The 20,759-nt window shown below is 39.5% G+C and overlaps 1 protein-coding gene across 2 annotated transcripts in view; it reads right to left on the bottom strand.

Moving 5' to 3' along the window:
• LOC115222160 (dynein heavy chain 1, axonemal-like) overlaps positions 1-20,759 on the bottom strand; it is a 298,343-nt gene that overhangs the window by 231,146 nt on the left and 46,438 nt on the right. For both annotated transcript variants that reach the window (XM_036511126.1, XM_029792301.2), the window contains exons 14-19: positions 19,156-19,349; positions 17,174-17,399; positions 14,977-15,096; positions 6,599-6,681; positions 4,230-4,371; positions 1,614-1,769 (exon numbers count right to left, since the gene is read on the bottom strand). In XM_036511126.1, coding sequence (XP_036367019.1) covers positions 1,614-1,769; positions 4,230-4,371; positions 6,599-6,681; positions 14,977-15,096; positions 17,174-17,399; positions 19,156-19,349 — 921 coding nt within the window. The remainder of the gene's footprint in view (positions 1-1,613; positions 1,770-4,229; positions 4,372-6,598; positions 6,682-14,976; positions 15,097-17,173; positions 17,400-19,155; positions 19,350-20,759) is intronic.

The raw sequence follows: 20,759 nt of genomic DNA on the forward strand, positions 1-20,759 counted from the left end.
AGTGAACCCATAGTCATGGCAGATACTGGTGTCATGCAAATGGATCCCGTACTGATAGCACATAAGAAGTACCTATTACACACTTGGAGTGGTTGGCATTAGAAAGGGCAACCAGACTTAGAAACCATAACAAATGAGACTGGAGTCTGGTACAGCCCTCAGCTTACCAATCCATGGTCAAACTATCCAACCCATACCACATGTACAATGGATGTTGAATGATGAAATGATGATGATGAAATTTAGAAAATATTATTATTTCATTGCATAATTTTTAATAACTGGCAGAAATGTTAGCAGGCCGGTCAAAATGCTTGTTGGTATTTCATCTGTCTTTATGTTCTGAGTTCAAATTCCACCAAGGTCAACTTTACCCTTCATCCTTTCGGGGTTGATTAAACAAGTACCAGTTACGTACTGGGGTCGATGTAATCGACTTAATCCCTTTGTCCTTATTCGTCCCCTCAATGTTTAGCCCCTGTGGGCAATAAAGAAATAAAATAAATCCAGTATCTTCTATATTGTGAAATAGAGTAAATCACCACAATAATTTTTCAAACAATTTTATCTTTTAGTCAGGAAGGGCAGTGCCCATGATTCTGTCTTTTTAGGGCCTCTGAGCCTTATGATACAGAGAGAAATGAAAGGAAGAAGGAATCCTGAAATTAGAGACCGAGTCTCAATACCTACAATAGATCACCTCCGCTAAAGGCACCCGGGACAAATACCAGGAGGCATTTCTTCCGACACTAACACTTCTGCCAGTCAGATATTTTATCAGCTCAAGAAGAATGAAAGGTAAAGTTAATCTCAGCAGGATTTGAATTTAAACCATGAGGTGTTGGAATAAACCCACAAAGTACTTCATTCAATATCATCGACTCTGCAACGTTTTAGCCTTAGCTGTTGACTATTAACACCAACTGGAATGGTTAAAAATGCTGTTAATATTTATATTGGTATCACTTTTTACCCAGTGTACAAATATATATATATGTTAAACTGCTTTTTGTCTCTCATATAAAGTTAATAAGCCATAAAATTATATATATATAAACAGGTCATCTCAGACATTTAGAGTAAAATATTGTTCAGTCTTTTAAGAGAACACTCAAGATTAGCAAAATGGTGACGATTCCCAGGGAGATAAAACAGTTTTTATTATAGTTCCTTCATTCTGTGGGTGGTGGCAGCTGCATTTTTTATTTTGTTTTATAATGAATATATAACCAAATTATATAATCAGTATTATGTCTGTGTTTATCCCCCATCTCTACTTGAAAACAAGTGTTGGTTTGTTTACATCCCTGTAACTTAATGGTTAGGCAAAATTAGGCTGATAGAATAAGTGCCAGGTTTAACAAAGAAAATAAATACTGGAATCAAGCAGTTCAGCTAAACACAAGACAGTGCCCCAATATGGCTGCCGTCCAATGATTGAAACAAGTAAAAAATATCTTCCAAAAAAAAGCTTCAGCTGAAATATCAATCACAATTTAATTTCATAAGACATCAAGATACACTTTTGGGACTTGAAGTAAATGCTAAAGTTTCCCTGTATTTCATCTCTCTATATATATATCTTATCATATTTATAAATATAACTGACCTACCTGGGTTATGGGTAATTTAAACAAGCGTTCTCTGTTGTTGTAAACCTGTGCTAATTGCTGAGCATCTTTCATCTGTTTACTAATACGACGTGCTTCATTAGCAATTTCATGAGCTTTGTTAACATCTGTGTAAGATTGCATTGAAGCTGCCATCATCTGAAATACAAACAAATATTTTCAGAAACGCATTTGCTACAATTTCCATTTTTCTGCATTGCCAACCAGATAAGGGAGCAGAGGATTTTGTCAAAAGCTTTCTTCATGTCAACAAAATACAGAAACAGGGGCTTATTTTGGCCAAGTATTTCTCCTGAAGTTGCTTCACCAAGAAGATAGCATCAATGGTGCTTCTCCTTGACACAAATCAAAACTGTATCTCATCTTTGCTAACTCTCTTCCTAGTTAATTGAGCTATAACCCTTTCTGCAACTTCCATCACATGGTCCAGTAATTTGATGCCTCCTTGATAATTTTTTCTGTCTCAGGCATCACCTTTACCTTTGTAGCAGCTGATTATAATACTACTATACTGCACATTGGATGTGACTCCCTCATGGACAACCTGATTAACAATATGGGTGACCAGATCATATCCCATTCCACCAGAGATTTTAAGCATCACAGCAGTGATTGCTGATGGGCTGGAGGCTTTCCTGGTCTTTATATTCTTAATTGCTTTATCTACTAAGCTACTGTTGATTCGAATAGCCTGCCTCTCTGTTGGGTTCACATTAGACAGGTTCTCCCAATCCTATGCATTCTCCATATTTAGAAGCCTTTCATAGTAGCACTTCCAAGCCTCCTTCTTTGCAGAATCACTAACTGCAAGTGAGCCATCATCCATGCAAACACATTTCTCTCCTACCACAATACAATTTTCTCTGATATACCATCTTGTAATTAGAAACACTTCACACCTCTGGTCCTCGTGATGCAGAACATCGGCAAATTTTCTCATTTCTGCTTCTTCCCTGGCTAAGAGCATACCTGTCTTCTCATTTCCCTTCTAGCTACCTGATATAGTTCTCTGCTACCACCTGCTTCCAGTCCTTCCAGGCCAATGGCCTTGTTTACAGCAATGTTCTACCACCACATCACTCTAGGTCTAGTAGGGACTTTCTGCAGATTTGGTCTGTGATTCTCAACAAGTTGTCCCACAGGAATTTCCAGTTATCCTCTCTGTTACAAGTCTGTAGTTCATCCTTTTCTCATCAAATTTTTCAATTAGGGTCTCCATAAATCTCTGACCATATATAGGATCTTTAAGCTGCCAACCTTCTTTTCCAGATTGGCCTGCTTCTTGGCATCCTTCTGGCCTGAAGTCTAGTCATTAATGACTAGTCTATGCTAGGGGGTATATTTATAACCAAGGAAGGTCTTTGCATTTATGAGTAACCATATATCTCACAATCTGGCTACTGTGGTCACCCAAATGATAGGTTACCAGGTAACTGGCTGGCTTTCTGAATTTGGTATTGCATATCATTAGATTATTTGCATCACAAAACACCAGTAACCTTGATCCCTCTTTATTCCATGACTCCCATGTACACTATGGAAGATACCTGCCCAACATGTTCATTGAAATCACCAACCATGAAGATGAGGTCATTGTCATTTGTCTTTGAGATAGCCTGTAGAAGAATATCATAAAAGCAGATCTTTTGTTCATTGAGCAGACCCATCTGGGAGGTACAAGCAGAAATAACTGTTGCTGTACTATGCTGCAGAACTAGCCTGAGCTTAAGTGTTCAATCACACAGTCTGACTACCTCTATGACCTTATCGACCTATTTCTCTGCAAGAAGTATGCTCACACCACGTACCCTGTCACTAGATATATATCAAACAAAATACCAACAGACACAACTATAAGGGTAATCACAAATTAACAGTTTACAAAAGCTGTCCCTTCAGCCTTACTCCCATTTAGGACTAATCAATTATTGACAATTGAAAAATGTGTTTGTTGTGATATGATACTCAATCGCAGCAAGTGTTTTGACCCTGCTCAACGAATATGCCTTTAGTAAGTACTAGTACAGATAAATAGTAAAATCTCAGTATTTGTAGACATGGTGACCTTCGAGCAAAAACTAACAGGATTTGTTCCTCAATATTCAAGTTTACTTTGTCTGCATGCAGACCAAAGAGGCCATTAAATGAAACAGAAGTTTTGTGTAGCAAGAATTTTTTTTATTAAACTTTTTTCGTTTTCTTTTGAAGATAGTGCTTTTGGTTTTCCCAACAACATATTTGGCACTAAATCAAATGGAAGTTTATGATCCCCTGAAATAAATTTTTTTTCATTTGTTTAAAGCAACACAATTTAGTTTTACATAAATTATTTCAATAATCACCATTGTAATGATTAAGGAAACCTGAGGTCACAAAAGAGGAATATGATCTGGTGCTCTGAGATCTACTGAAAGATATGAACAATTTACCACCAAATAATGATCATAGGAGTATTTTACCAATTATATTCTAATAAACCACTAAACAATCCATTTAACAATAAACTCAACAACCATTTAACATAAATAAACTTACAATTAATCAAATAATCAACTAATTAATGACCATAAATGAAAAGAAACAAAATGTTGAACTTACAGCCAAGGAATCCAGCTTTTCATTGAATGCTGCTTGATCCAGAAGCTGGAGTTTACGAAACCTCTCTTCATCAGCTTCATGGTTTAGCAAAATTGTCTCAGTTTGTTTCTCAATTTTCAGAGGCCATCCAATCATGGCCCACCTACAAACAATAACAAAAGCCTTGGATTAGTAAGTAAACATGAAACATAGGGGTTTTAGAATACATTTTCTATCTTTGTGCTGGAATACATACAGGTTTGTGGTGCAGTTACAAAGAGGTGCTGAAAAGGGTATTGCAAAAGGGTAGAGCTGTTACCTTTTATAGGTGAAGTAGGGCACTATTTAGAAGATATGCAAAAAATCATGATGGCATACAATATATTTTTCTCTTTTTTGCACATTTAATGCCTGATGACATCTTCTACATTGGACTTTGGTAAAATTGAAGCATGGATGATCAAGATGTTCCTCTTTTTGTAATGCAAAAGTGTAACAGAAATCCATGGCGAGATGAAGGATGGCTGCCTGTTAAGGTTTCAAACTGGTTATTTCAAGGTTACAGATGAACCCCAGTCAGGCGAGTCAACTTCCATGACCACAGAGGACAAAGCCGACACTATGCATCTCATTATTCTTGAGGACTGCCAGATTTCAGCTGAAGTTATAGCTGAGACTCAGGGCATCATCTACAATATTCTGGACATGAGAAAACTTTCTGCAAAATGGATACCAAAATTCCTGAACACGGATCAGAAGCACACCAGGTGACATCAAAGGCAATTCTGGACCTGTTTGCAGTAGGAGAGGCAGATTTTGTGGTTCCTTTAGTCAGTGTGGATGAAACTTGGCTTCATTATGATCCTCAGACTAAGCAGCAACCAATGGAGTGGTGCCACAGTAGTTCACAGAAATCAGCTGGAAAGGTTCAGCCTTCAGCGTTCTAGGACAAAAACAGAGTACTTCTCATAAAATACCTGCTAAAGGGTTGCAGCCTCAACACAGAATACAATATGTCTGTGTTGGACAAACTTCATGAAGTTTTGTAGCACAAACACTGTGGAAAACTGAAGCAATGTGTCCTATATTTTTGCAGGACACTGCACCGGTTCATGAAACTTTATGGAAACTACACAACTGTGGCTTCAAATTGGTAAACAATCCACCTTTCTCTCCTGACCATGACCCCCCCCCCCCCACTAACTATCACCTCTTTCCACAACTGAAGAAATATCACAAGGGAATGAGATTTCACTCTGATTCAGGGGTGATTGCTGCTACAGAGGCCTGGTTGGAGGCCCATCCTTCCAAGATTTTTTTACAGGGCCTAAAAAAACTGAAGAACTGCTGCAATAAGTGTGTGAATCTGAGAAAGGAATATGTTGAATAAAATCATGATTAACTGATCTTCCTGTATTTTCTTTTATCCAAAGCAAGAAACTTTTCACCCCACCCCCTCATATAACAAGCAACTTCAACAAAATGGTTGATAAACTAAATTGTCATCCTCAGTAATGGAATCAGTGGGGCAAATATTTTAAAAGAAGTCTTTTCATACTGGCATGGGTTAAAAGAGTTGTAATATATTATATCTTCACTTACCATCCTAGGTGTTGTTATATGTTGGGGATAACAACATTCTTACACATGAGGAACCTATTTTCTTAAATTCTTTTTTATTCTCTATTTTGCCACATGATATTACTAAAAAGTCACCAAGTATGAACGCATCAGCAGCCAGTTCAGGACTATGGAGGAAGTTTGCCAGCTTTCATTTGCTCTGAAAGTGTCTGTCCCAGGTTCTGGAAACCATAAGGCAATATGTCCCATATAAGAAGGTAGCGAGCTGGCAGAAATGTTAGCATGCCAGGTGAAATGCTTAGCAGTATGTCATCTGTCTTTGTGTTCTGAGTTCAATTTCCGCCAAGGTCAACTTTGCCTTTCATCCTTTCGGGGTCGATAAATTAAGTACCAGATGCGTTCTGAGGTTGATCTTTGGCCCCCTCCCCAAAAATTTTATGCTTTGTGCCTAGAGTAGAAAAGTATATGGCTCATATAAGAGCAGTGTCTTAAACTCTAAATTTCTTCGTATCAATGCTGATAGAAACAGTCACCAAACTCAATCATATTGACTTCATCAGCATTGGAGGCTTTGCAAAGCTTATTAAGGCATCTTTTTTTCTTGACTAAAGAACATTTGTGATCATTTTGTTTCCAAATAATTATTTGCTGCTAATCGTTAATTTCAATTGTAATATTGAATCAACGTTAAAATTATAGACTTTTATAATACCAAATGTTACGGTTCCAAAAAGAATATACATAACCGTATTTTAGATGTTTCTTCAAATTTCAGCAAAAATAGAAGTAAAAGAGAAACCCACACTTACAAATTATTGAAGTCATCAATGCTAAGATTATAGAAAAAGTTCTCCAACAATCCATAGTCCACAACTATTTTATCAATTTGTTCCTGTAAGAAATAAAGATTAAAGCAATACTTCTATGCTCTGAGACAAAAATTAATCTAATACTTTAGAAGAACATTTTTCAGAGAAAACTTTTCAATATTTCTTCCACAAAATCATTTCCTGACATATAATTCACTTCCCTTACCATCACACAAACTTATTTCATTTTAAATTTATCAAATCGAGACTAGCAAGAGTTTATATGGATTGTTATATTTTACAATTTTGTATAGAGACAGATAAATGAGAAGATCAACATTTTATCTTAATCCCTGTATCTTTCAGCAACTTCATTCCTATTTAATTTTTTTTCATTTCATTTTCATTCATATACTCTGTGTTCATAACAAAACATTTTCTTCTTGTATATCCTCATACTGCTGCCCTAGAACCAAATTAATAATTTTCTTTTATACACACAACACGCATAAATGTATATATAAGCATATGTGCATGCATGTTTATATGTGTGTGTGTATATATACATATATATAGATATATACAAGCAACATCCGAACGTGGCCAATGCCAGCACCGCCCCGACTGGCTTCTGTGCCGGTGGCACATAAAAAGCACCAACCGATCGTGGGATCCTGGAACATCTCGCTGTGCTTGAGGAGACCTGTTGAGTCAAGTGCATGTACATGAACATCGAACCAAATATCAATGGAAACAGTAGTAGTTGTGATACCTGTGCCGGTGACACATAAAAAGCACCATCTGAACGTGGCCGTCGCCAGTGCAGCCTCCACTGGCTTCTGTGCCGGTGGCACATAAAAAGCACCATCCGAACGTAACCGATGCCAACCCCGCCTCAAATGGGTTCTGTGCCGGTGGCACATAAAAAGCAACATCCGAACGTGGCCGATGCCAGACCCCTCTGGCACCTGTGCAGGTGGCACGTAAAAAGCACCCACTACACTCGCGGAGTGGTTGGCGTTAGGAAGGGCATCCAGCTGTAGAAACACTGCCAGATCAGACTGGAGTCTGGGGCAGCCCCTGGCTCCCCAGACCCCGGTCGAACCGTCCAACCCGTGCTAGCGCGGAAAACGGACGTTAAACGATGATGATGATGCATCAGAAAGCAGGGGTTAAGTGACCCATCCGTTCGTGTCCGCTGTCAGCCTCATCTGGCACCCGTGCCGGTGATACGTAAGAGCACCATTCGCTCGTGCCCGTTTGCCAGTTCTGCCTGGCCCCCATGTGGTGGCACGTAAAAGCACCATCCATTCGTGTTCGTTGCCAGCCTCGCCTGGCCCCCGTGCCGGTGACACGTAAAAGCACCGTCCGTTCGTGGCCGTTTGCCAGCTCTGTCTGGCAACCGTGTCGGTGGCACGTAAAAGCACCGTCCGTTCGTGGCCGTTTGCCAGCTCTGTCTGGCCCCATGTCAGTGGCACGTAAAAGCACCATCCGTTTGTGTTCGTTGTCAGCCTCGGCTGGCCCCCGTGCCGGTGACACGTAAAAGCACCGTCCGTTTGTGGCCGTTTGCCAGCTCTGTCTGGCCCCGTGTCGGTGGCACGTAAAAGCACCATCCGTTCGTGTCCATTGCCAGCATCGCCTGGCCCCGTGCCGGTGACACGTAAAAGCACCATCCGTTCGTGGCCGTTCGCCAGCTCTGTCTGGCACCTGTGCAGGTGGCACGTAAAAAACACCCACTACACTCGCGGAGTGGTTGGTGTTTGGAAGGGCATCCAGCCGTAGAAACACTGCCAGATCTGACTGGGCCTGACGAAGCCTTCCAGCTTCACAGACCCCAGTTGACCCGTCCAACCCATGCTAGCATGGAAAGCGGACGCTAAATGATGATGATGATGATGATGACATATATATATATACACATACATATATATATATATACACAGTCTGATCTGGCAGTGTTTCTACAGCTGGATGCTCTTCCTAATGCCAACCACTCTGAGAGTGTAGTGGGTGCTTTTTATGTGCCACCTGGACAGGCGCCAGATGAGGCTGGCAAACGGCCACGATCGGATGGTGCTTTTTACGTGCCACCGGCATGGGGGGCCAGACGAGGCTGGAAGACAGCCACAATCGGATGGTGCTTTTTACGTGCCAATCATCATCATCATCATCATCATCATTTAGCGTCCGTTTTCCATGCTAGCATGGGTTGGACGGTTCAACTGGGGTCTGGGGAGCCGAAGGCTGCACCAGGCCAGTCAGATCTGGCAGTGTTTCTACAGCTGGATGCCCTTCCTAACGCAAACCCTCCGAGAGTGTAGTGGGTGATTTTATGTGCCACCGACACAGGTGCCAGACGAGGCTGGCGAACGGCCACGCTCGGATGGTTTTTTATGTGCCACCGACACAGGTGCCAGACGAGGCTGGCAGACGGCCACGCTCGGATGGTTGTTTTTATGTGCCACCGACACAGGTGCCAGATGAGGCTGGCGGACGGCCACGATCGGATGGTGTTTGTTACGTCCCCAAAGCACGGAGGCCAGTCTATGCGGTACTGGCTACGGCCACGTTCGGATATGATTTTCTTGTGTGCCACCGGCACTGGTACCACAAAGATACAAATTCCATTGATGTTCATCTATTTTGATTTGTTTTGATTTGATTTTCACTTGCCTCAACAGGTCTTCACAAGTGTCACAAGAAGGAAGGTATGCACAGGTGGACTGACTACGTCCCAGGTAGGGGCCACGGGTTATGGCCTGACTAGTCTTGCCGGGTCTTCGGATGGTGTTTTTATGTGCCACCGACACAGGTGCCAGATGAGGCTGGCGAACGGCCACGATCGGATGGTGTTTGTTACGTGCCCACAGCACGGAGGCCAGTCGATGCGGTACTGGCTACGGCCACGTTCGGATGGTTTTCTTGTGTGCCACCGGCACTGGTACCACAAAGATACAAATTCCATTGATGTTCATCTATTTTGATTTGATTTGATTTGATTTTCACTTGCCTCAACAGGTCTTCACAAGTGTCACAGGAAGGAAGGAAGGTATGCACAGGTGGACTGACTACGTCCCAAGTAGGGGCCACGGGTTATGGCCTGACTAGTCTTGCCGGGTCTTCGGTTGGTGTTTTTATGTGCACCGACACAGGTGCCAGATGAGGCTGGCGAACGGCCACGATCGGATGGTGTTTGTTATGTGCCCACGTCACAGAGGCCAGTCGATGCGGTACTGGCTACGGCCACGTTCGGATGGTTTTCTTGTGTGCCAACGGTACTGGTACCACAAAGATACAAATTCCATTGATGTTCATCTATTTTGATTTGGTTTGATTTGATTTGATTTGATTTGATTTTCACTTGCCTCAACAGGTCTACACAAGTGTCACACACTTGCCTCAACAGGTCTTCACAAGTGTCATAAGTAGGTGTCACACACTTGCCTCAACAGGTCTTCACAAGTGTCATAAGTAGGAAGGTATGCACAGGTGGACTGACTACGTCGCCGGGTCTTCGGATGGTGTTTTTATGTGTGCGGTACTGGCTACGGCCACGTTCGGATGGTTTTCTTGTGTGCCAACGGTACTGGTACCACAAAGATACAAATTCCATTGATGTTCATCTATTTTGATTTGGTTTGATTTTCACTTGCCTCAACAGGTCTTCACAAGTGTCACACACTTGCCTCTGCCTCAACAGGTCTTCACAAGTGTCACACACTTGCCTCAACAGGTCTTCACAAGTGTCATAAGAGGGAAGGTATGCACAGGTGGACTGACTACGTCGCCGGGTCTTCGGATGGTGTCTTTATGTGCCACCGACACAGGTGCCAGATGAGGCTGGCGAATGGCCACGATCGGATGGTGTTTGTTGTGCCCACAGCACGGAGGCCAGTCTATGCGGTACTGGCTACGGCCACGTTCGGATGGTTTTCTTGTGTGCCACCGGTACTGGAACCACAAAGATACAAATTCCATTGATGTTCATCTATTTTGATTTGGTTTGATTTTGATTTTCACTTGCCTCAACAGGTCTATCCTCACGACGCAGGACATTGGCAAATTTTTCCTTATCTGCCTCCCCTCTGGCTAGATAGACCTGTCTCCTGGCTTCCCTTCTGGCAGACTGATATACTTCCCTGCTACCACTGTTCTTCCAGGCCTTCCAAGCCTGTTTCTTTTGTCTAATAGCCCTGTCAACAATATTGTTCCACCACCACGTTATTTTGGGTCTTAAGGGGACTTTGCACCAGCCACAGATCTGGTCAGCGGCTTTCAGCAGGTTGTCCCTCAGAAGCGTCCAGTTGTCTTCTACCCCATGCGTAGCTATACTCCCTTCCATTTCGTCTAAGGCTTCAAATAACATATCTCTAAATCTCTGTCCATTCGCAGGGTCTTTAAGCTTCCAGACCCTTCTTCTCCATGTTGGTCGTCTTCTAGTCGCCCTCTTAGTCCTGATCCTAAAGTCACTAACTACCAGTCTATGTTGTGGGGTGCATTCTTCACCTGGGAAGGTTTTGGCATTTATAAGCAGCCATCTTTCCCTTTTTCTGGCAAGGATGTAGTCGATTTGGCTAGTATGCCGGCCGATCGGTAGGTGACCAGGTGGCTTGTCGGTTTCCTGAAGTTAGTGTTGCAAATCATAAGACTATTCGCATCGCAGAACTCCAGCAGCCTGGTTCCCTCCTCGTTGCGGGAACCATAACCGTAGCCTCCATGCACGCCATGGAAGCCCCCAGCACATCGTCCAACATGCCCATTGAAGTCACCAGCCACAAAGAGAAGGTCCCTGTCGTTCGTCAATGATGTGGTCTGCAGTAGGGTGTCATAGAAACAGTCTTTCTGTCCATCAGGTAGCCCTGGCTGAGGGGCATAGGCCGATATAATAGTTGCTAAACTATGATGGAGCACTAATCTAATCTTAATTATTCTGTCACTTACTCTGACTACCTCGATTACCTTATCTACCCATTTTTCGGCGATAAGCATGCCCACACCCCCGACTCCGTCAGTATTCCCAGCCCAGAAAATCTTGTACCTCTGTCCTTTATACATATGTATATATGTATATATATGTATATCTATATATACATAAATATGTATATATGTATATATATGTATATCTATATATACATAAATATGTATATATACATATACATGTATATCCATATATACATAAATATGTATATATACATATACATGTATATCTATATATAGATAAATATGTATATATACATATACATGCATATATATATATAGATAAACATGTATATATACATATACACGTATTATATATATAGATAAATATGTATATATACATATACATGTATATATATATATATATATATATGTATGCATAACCTTCAGGAGGCCATTTGTCCTAAACCATTTAGACTATTGCTCTGCAACAAAACTACACGAAGCTACATATGACTCTACACAACTATACTGTTCACTGTTTAATATTTACTCCTAAATATTTCCTTGTTCCATGAATATCATCATTATTCTTGTCCCATGTGTACTGAGTTTAAACCCAGCCTATTATCCTTCTAAAGTTGTTAAATACAGGGGTTATTTTAACTAACTTTAGATTCCTTCAGAAACTTTTTTCTGTTTACTATTTATAAGTTATGAATAAAATTTCTTAGCTATCTTATGATAACATTAACAGTTATTTTGTTTACATTTGTTTTGTTTTTAACTTAATTTCTCGAAGTATCCGGTATAGTATCCGATAAGTACAATAGTATCTACTTCTCAATACACATCAAGCTATCATACTTCAAATCATTGTTTTCATTTCCCTATTCATATTTTTCATCAAAGGAAGATTTTATTTATTTTAAACTTTCATTACATTTTTGAAAATCTGTTCATTTAAACATAGCTCATATTGGGCATTCTTAATTCTACATGTGTCTGTGCCTGTGTGCATATACATACAGACACACATGTATATATACCTCACCTCTACCCCCACCCTTGCTTTCCCCATTCTCGCCTCCCCCACTTCCCAATACCATCACACCACTACACCACCATACCACACAACATCATATCACATCACACCATGCACACACTAGCACTGACCACTTCCCAGCCCCACATCCTCAAACCTACACATACACACACGCACACATCAAGGTCACCAGCCCTTTTCCACATGCACACACGTACTCTCTTATACACAAGCATGTGCACCTTTGTTTTGGGATCACCACTACTTTATTATCTCCCCTTCTCCCTAACTCTCCCGTGTGACCCTTCTGTCCGGCATTCGTCATGATAGATTGCTAGCCACTACACATTCTTTATTTTCTCTCCTTGTTCCTTTCTGTGGAAGAGCGTAGGCTCAAAATGTTAAAGACTTTTTCACTTCCTGAGCATTAAACTAAAACATCTGTTTGTTGTCTACACCACAAATATCTATATCTATATATATATATACCAGTGGTGCAACCAGCCCACTTACGCATACATTTCTGTCATTGGATACTAAACTCTGGTTGCGAAGACCTGTTGAGGCAAGTGAAATCGAAAGCAAAATCAAATTTGATGACAGCAGCACATGACTGGCATCCGTACAAGTGGAGTGCTAAGAGCACCATCCGAGCATGATCATTGCCAGGGTCACTAACTAGCCCTCATGCCGGTGGCACATAAAAGCACCCACTACACTCTCAGAGTGGTTGGCGTTATGAAGGGCATCCATCTGTAGAAACTCTGCCAGATGAGATCGGAGCCTGGTGCAGCCTTCTGGTTTGCCAGTCCTCAGTCAAATCGTCCAACCCATGCTAACATGGAAAGTTAGTGATGATGATGATGATGATGATATATATATATATATATATATATAAGTATATGAGACCAAAGTGTACGTACGCCGCTATATTTCATATATAAAAATACAAAAATGGGACAACGAAACATCCAGACATTTGATACAAGAAACCAGGATGGGTCATTCAGAGTTTTCTATCCTCAGTCGAGTTCCAGATTATCTTTGCAATTTCGACTGGTTCTCCACACATACGCTGGGTTAATTTAATTCATCCTTAATCGAAAGACACCTGTTGTTATGTCGTGTTAATTGCGCTTTTATTTGTGTAACATTTCTCTGTTTTTTCCATCCTTGTTTTCATATACATTCCCTGCTTTCTTCCAAGGAATCTAATGCACTTAGCTTAGTTTCTCCATGGAGCTGGCCAGATTGGAGCAATCTCGAGTATAACCAGCCGAAATTGCAAAGATAATCTGGAACTCGACTGAGGATAGAAAACTCCGAATGATCCGTCCTTGTTTCTTTGTATTGTCTATCTGGATGTTTTGTTGTCCCTTTTTTGTATCACCTAACTGTCTAGATGTTTTGCATTCTTGTCCCATTTTTGTATTTTATATATATATATATATATATATATATATTGCAATTTAGTTAATCATCAGTATATTATTGTTATTTTATTTTTAATATTTCTATTATATGTAATTTTCTAGATGGTGTAATTTAATTGTTCATTTTGAATTGATAAAAGGTGGTTTTTTCTAATTTTTATATATATATTATATTTTGTGAAATTTGATTTAGTATTTCTAAATTGAACTTTTCCCTGTAAGTTAGGAATAATATTTCCTCAAATAATAATAATAATTATATATATATACAGTTGTGGCCAAAATGTTCAGAACGGCATTGTTTTCGTCAGAAAAGTAGGTATAAGTTTTTATCAACTGTGTATATATGTGTGTGTGTGTGTGTGTGTGTGTATCATCATCATCATCAATTAACATCCATTCTTATGGTGTAAACAAATATACAATTCTCACTGGCACAAACAGAGCTTCTAAAATGGCTGGGGAAATTCAAAGTATTGCTTTGCTACAATGACTGTACATCTGTCATGTTTAGAGATGAAGGTTCCTGTCCCATGGACAACATTTGGATGTATAATGTTATTGCACATGAATGAAGAAGAAGAAATGAGCTGAGAGGATAAGTAGGTATTGGAGAAATCAGATTGTATGCTAAGGAGAAGATTGAGCTGGAATGCTCATGTGAAATGTAAAAAAGATGACAATTGAGTAAAAAAAAAGTGCAAAGCAGTCCAAATGTAGGGAACCTGTATTAGAGATTGATATGAGGAGGCTGAACCTTCTTATGATGACCAAGGAACATAAGTGGCAAGATGCTGAGCTATAGAAAATTCTTCAACCTATGCACATCTGTAAAAGTAAATCTAAAATATTGGTGTTGATAATGAAACACACATGCACACACATACACACACACTACTGCAGAATAACTGCAAAAATATTATAAACTATTTAAAATCTTATTTATATAAAATTAAATATACAATTCAAATTAGATGCTTTACTTGCTGATCTTTAATTTTCTCGGGTATAGACTTCATCCATTCCCTTAATTCATCCAATTCCTCAATTGTATTGGGTTTTTCTGATTGTTTTCGGCTGATTTGTTTAAAAGTTTCACATACCTTCAATGAAATAAATAATAGTTTTACCCAGGATTATCATTTAATACAAGCAGATTTTAAAGAATAATTAACAAAGCTTGTTATTTTGGTGAAAGAAACATCTAAAAAAAAAAAAAAAATGAAGACCCATATATAAATAAGTTAAGTTATATTCTATGTGAATATTCTACACTTTTTGTTTCACAACTGGAAGAAATATATTCTACCAATAACTAGAATGGTAACAAATACAAATATCATAGTGATTATACATGCAAACTTATTTCTACTACCTTTAAATTTGTGCATAACTTATTTCAGTTTTGTTGTAACACAACTCTGCTTTAACTGTATAATAAATATTCAAATATACTTCAAAGTAAATATAGAAGTTTTCGATCTAATTTGAATTCTTTGCAATCAAATTTGAATTTTTCAATTGGTGCTCAAGCCTTGAAAAAAAAAAAAACAGAGAGTTAAACTACATCAGCCATAAAGGAATACATGTCTATCTTATCTAACTCGTCCAGTAGAGCCCACCAATTGATATCTGAAAAGTTTGATGAAATAACTCATGAATACTGCCAAAGCTTCTACCAAAGATGCTCCGTTCTGAACAAGGGGAGATCATAAACGAATGATGCTTTTTCTATTATCTCCCCTTGATCAGACTGGTCGACCTAATGGCGCATCTTTTGGTAGAAGCTATGTCAGTGTTCATGAGTTATTTCATCAAACTTTTCAGATATCAATTGGTGGGCTCTACTGGACGAGTTAGATAAGATAGACATATATTCCCTTATGGCTGATGTAGTTTAACTTTTATTTTTCAAGGCTTGAGCACCAATTGAAAAATTCAAATTTGATTGCAAAGAATTCAAATTAGATCGAAAACATCTATATTTAGTAATTATTCATAAAACAAATACGGACCTTTCAACTTTGCTTGATTTCTGTCTCAGAAACAAGTTAACAACTTGATAATAATAATAGTAACACCCAAGTCGATGGTATGTTGATAAACAAAATTACTAGTTAAGGAAAGCTAGACAGCATCCATTCTAATGCAACTTTTTCCCATTTTCTATGATGTTATATAAATTTTCAAATTATTCTATTTTTTTGTTTTGAACTTTCAGTCCTGAATAATCAACATTCCCCATCCCTGACATGTTGGGATTATATCCAAAGTAGAACAAGGCACCACACACATATAAAGCTTTCTCAGACAGTTGGAATAGCATTAGAATATTACTTACAGATCAGGTATGTTACTGCTGCTGCTTCACACACAAACCTGCTGGACCCTATCCAACAAGAGAAGCTCCAGTGGATTGGCACCAAGCTAAAATGTCTGATCAATCCACAGACATAATGCTGCTTCTCTCTGTTTTTACTTGTTATGACCACAACTTAATTGTTTCTCAGTGAACAACCTCTTCTTCCCTTTTCTCATTCAAACCCACATTGCCTCTTTATTCTTCCCCAGAACTGCAGCCTTAAGGAATTCCTTCACTAGATAGTTATTGCTTAACTGCTGGTCAACTTTGATCAAGCAGGCCTATAATCAAAGGCATTTCAGTCACGACCATCCCACCTTTTACAGATACATTACCTAATGAGCATTCTCTCTTTTAAGCCAATCTTATTTGAGGGAGAACTGGTTGCTTTTTCTAGCAGATCAAGCAGTCATGTAGAGGCTACCTCAGTTGTTCCTAAATTCATTAGCTGCATGAGTTCAAGATGAACACCAGCCCCCAAAGAGCCTCCAAATATAATGCATGGAAACTCTACTAAAAAGCAAATATCAATGATAAAACATAGCAGGAGGATAATGATGTGGAGGCTGATGATCGTTGTCGTCTTCCTCCACAATGATGACAATAATGTCAATATCGATCTAAAGAAAACGGGCATTCTACAAAATGGAGAAACCATATACTTAATATGGAATTACTAGAATATGTAGTTTTGTGACAACCCAATGTGGTTTACCAGAACAACAAAGACAAGAAAAACTGCAACGACAATTTTATCAGCAAATTTACTAATTGACAAACTTAAAATTGAAAATAGGGAAAGCAATATTAATACATACTTCCTCAGTTTGTTGGCTTAGCTGTCTTGCAAGTAAGTCAAGGAGTGCCATAGTTAGTGCTTTCTTCTTCTTTGAAACAGTTTCTCGTACATGCGATGTTGTCACCCAGAATGGCCCAATAGTGATGCTGAGTGGAATTTCATCTTCTAGAATACCTTTCTCTTGCAAATGTTTCTCGGCCTCTTCTTGTATTTCAACAGCAGGTCGTTCAGTTTCAGCATATGTACTATGTAAAATGATAGATGTGGCTGTTTTAAAGAAATTATCACAATATAATGCTGAAAAATTCTTAGAACTACTTGTCTGAGTAAGAGCAGGATAGAAAAAAAGTTCAGTGAGTAATTACTTCTGCTGGCAACGAAAGGTTTCTCTCGCAGAGTAAGGGCAGATTATTTAAGAAATGCTTGTGTAGGGAATGCAATTCTGCATGGCTGAAGAATGCAACAGATTTGCAAAGCTTAGAAGAAATAGGGCAAGCATTCAGCTATGAGTCGTATAATGTTCAAGTGGCTGAACAATAAAGCACAAAAGAAGGAAAAGAAGATAGCATATAAGAGGGATTCAATGGAGCATGTAGGGGAAAAAATTCTACAAGAATGCCATATGTAGAATGATAAAGAAATGATGAGTGCTGAAAGTGGATTAAACTTGTGAAAGAGAAAGATCAAAGAAGAGATGGGAATAAAACTGATTAAATGAAGGTGACCCACCCACCCACCCACAAAGAAGAGGACAAAGAACAGCAACAAATGGTAAATGTTACAGCATAAAAACCAGCTCAACTCAAGCAAGCATGGGAAAACAGAGATAAAAATGATGGAAGCTGCGGTGATGGATCTAAACGTACAATTGAATCTCCCTGCAACCAACCATTATTTTACTATCTACCATTTCCCCTGCTACATCTTTTGTGCCTCATTTTTATCACTCTACTTCTCTTCCACACCATATGTGGAATATGCTCAAGTAATTCATTGGATCTGTTCATATTCAGTACCCCACTCCTCAACATCATCCTTTTGTATTGCTAGTCATCACTTTCTCTTCCTGCAATATTTCCCATTATTAACATCTATCGCTTTCTCCCCTTCCCCCTCTCTCTCTCTCTCTCTCTCTCTCTCTCTGTCTATCTCTCACACACACCACATACACTATAGGCTTCTTTCAGTTTTTACCTACCAAATTCACTCATGAGGCTTTGGTCAACCTGGAGCTATAGTAGATGACACTTGCCCAAGGTGCTGCATGGTGGGATGGAACCCAAAATCACATGGTTGGGAAGCAAGCTTTTCAACCATACAGCTATGCCTTCGCCTGTGATATATATTTGATAGAGTATGAAAATATTTTTCTCTGTGTATCTTCTTAAAATCAGAAGTACAATTAAAGTAATTCAGAAGCAGTGTGAAAATTGTAATGCAGATAAAATTTCCATTGTAGTATCACACTGAATTATTTCCTCTTCGTACATATAATTCAGGTTTAAATATCAATAGATCAAGTTTGGAGCCTGGTGCAGCCATCTGGTTCGCCAGTCCTCAGTCAAACCGTCCAACCCATGCTAGCATGGAAAGCAGACGTTAAACAATGATGATGATGATGAATCTTAGAGTAAGCAAAATAAAATTAATGAATTCTTTTGACTGCAGCTGTCTACATAGGCTGGCAATGTAGTAAATGAGTTTGCTTCTTTGGTTTAATCCAATTGCATGGTACCTTAGACAAACATCTACTACAGCCCTGACTGTGACAATGCCAACAACACCGATGCCGATACTGATGATGCCAACACACAAACAATGATGACAATGCTACTGTGACCACCACCTATGACAACAACAATGAAGCTGACAATGAATGCCAACATTACAAAATAGTTTTGTTATTAACAAATAGGAGTTTGGAATGAAACATAAATGGCAGCTAGCTGTGAATCCACATTCTTTGAGTTTAAAGCTAATATCTTAGGGAAAGAGTTTCACCTGATAAATTTGTTTACATCAAGATTGCAAAGTTCAACATATTTATTGTATCGTTCAGCATATGCTTTAGCTGGAATAATCGACTTTTGAATGGTAGTTTGGATGGTTGATCGCATTTCTTCAACATGAGGTTCATGCTCACCAACTGATTCTAAAAGTGGAGTTCCAGACCAAAAGATGTCTTCCAAAATATACTGTAGAAATGAAAGAATTAGGAGAACAAAGAAAGGTTTTATTAAATGAGTTTTTTAAAAATTTCACATTCAAATTTATGCTAACAGAAATGCTATTTGCTTTTCAAGTTTTTTTTTCTGATACTCACCACCAGTAACACATATGCAATCTATCATCTGTTCTAAGATGAATATTTATACAATGAGATCCATTAGTGGAAGCGTTAACCCTAAACAGTTTATTTCAAAGACAGTCAAAATAATTGACTCTAATCATTAAACAATTCATACCCATCATAGACCAGAAATGTTCAAAACCACAATGTCTCAGTGACATTTTCATTTGATAATTGTATTTATAACATCAACTGCCTTGGTGAAGTAAATATACCTCAGATAAATTCACCTAAATCAGGAACATCAGAATTACATCATCATCATCATCATTTAATGTCCGCTTTCCATGCTAGCATGGGTTAGACGATTTGACAGAGGTCAGGCGAACCAGACTCCAATCTGATCTGGCATAGTTTCTACAGCTGGATGCCCTTCCTAACGCCAACCACTCCGAGAGTGTAGTGGGTGCTTTTACGTGCCACCGGCACAAGGGCCAGTTTGGTGGTACTGGCAATGGCCACGTCCAAATAGTGCTTTTTATGTGCCACCTGCACAGGAGCCAGTCCGGTGGCACTGGCGATGTCCTTGCTTGAATGATTCATGTGCCACCAGTACAAGTAAGGTGATGCAGGTACGATCACGCTCGAATGGTGTGCTTAACGTGCTCTGGCAACAATCTCACTCGTATGGGTTCCATCCCACCATGCAGCACCTTAGCGCTCCTCTAGCAACGGATGCCAGTCGCTGAGTTTGATTTCAACTTCGATTTCACTTGCCTCAACTGGTCTTCACAAGTGGAGTTTAGTGTCCAATGAAGAAAAGGCATGCATAAGTGGGCTGGTTACCCCCTAGCATAGGCCACAAGGTTATGGTCACACTTGCGCTTGCTGAGTCTTCTGTGGCACAGCATATTTCCAGAGGTCCCGGTCACTAGTCAGGTGACTACTAGTCACTACGTAAGGTGAAAATAGAAATTTCATTTCATGAAGTCATAATCATAAGCAAAGAACCATAATGAAAACTCAGTGTTGCAATATGGAATAGCAGCCATTATCTTGGCCTATGCCCCTCAGCCAGGCCTCCTGATGAACAGAGAGACTGATTTGATGACAACTTTGTCAATGAATGACAGGGACTTGCTCTTTGCAACTGGCAATTTTAATGGGCATGATGGATAACATCCAGGGAGCTTCCATTGTGTGCATAGTGGCAACAGATTTGCTTCTCGCAATGAAGAGGGAACCAGGCTGCTGGAGTTCTGTGATGCAAATGACCTTATGATCTGTAATACTAACTTCAGGAAACCTGCCAGTC

The sequence above is a fragment of the Octopus sinensis genome, linkage group LG19, assembly GCF_006345805.1.
Source record: "Octopus sinensis linkage group LG19, ASM634580v1, whole genome shotgun sequence".
NCBI lineage: Eukaryota > Metazoa > Mollusca > Cephalopoda > Octopoda > Octopodidae > Octopus > Octopus sinensis.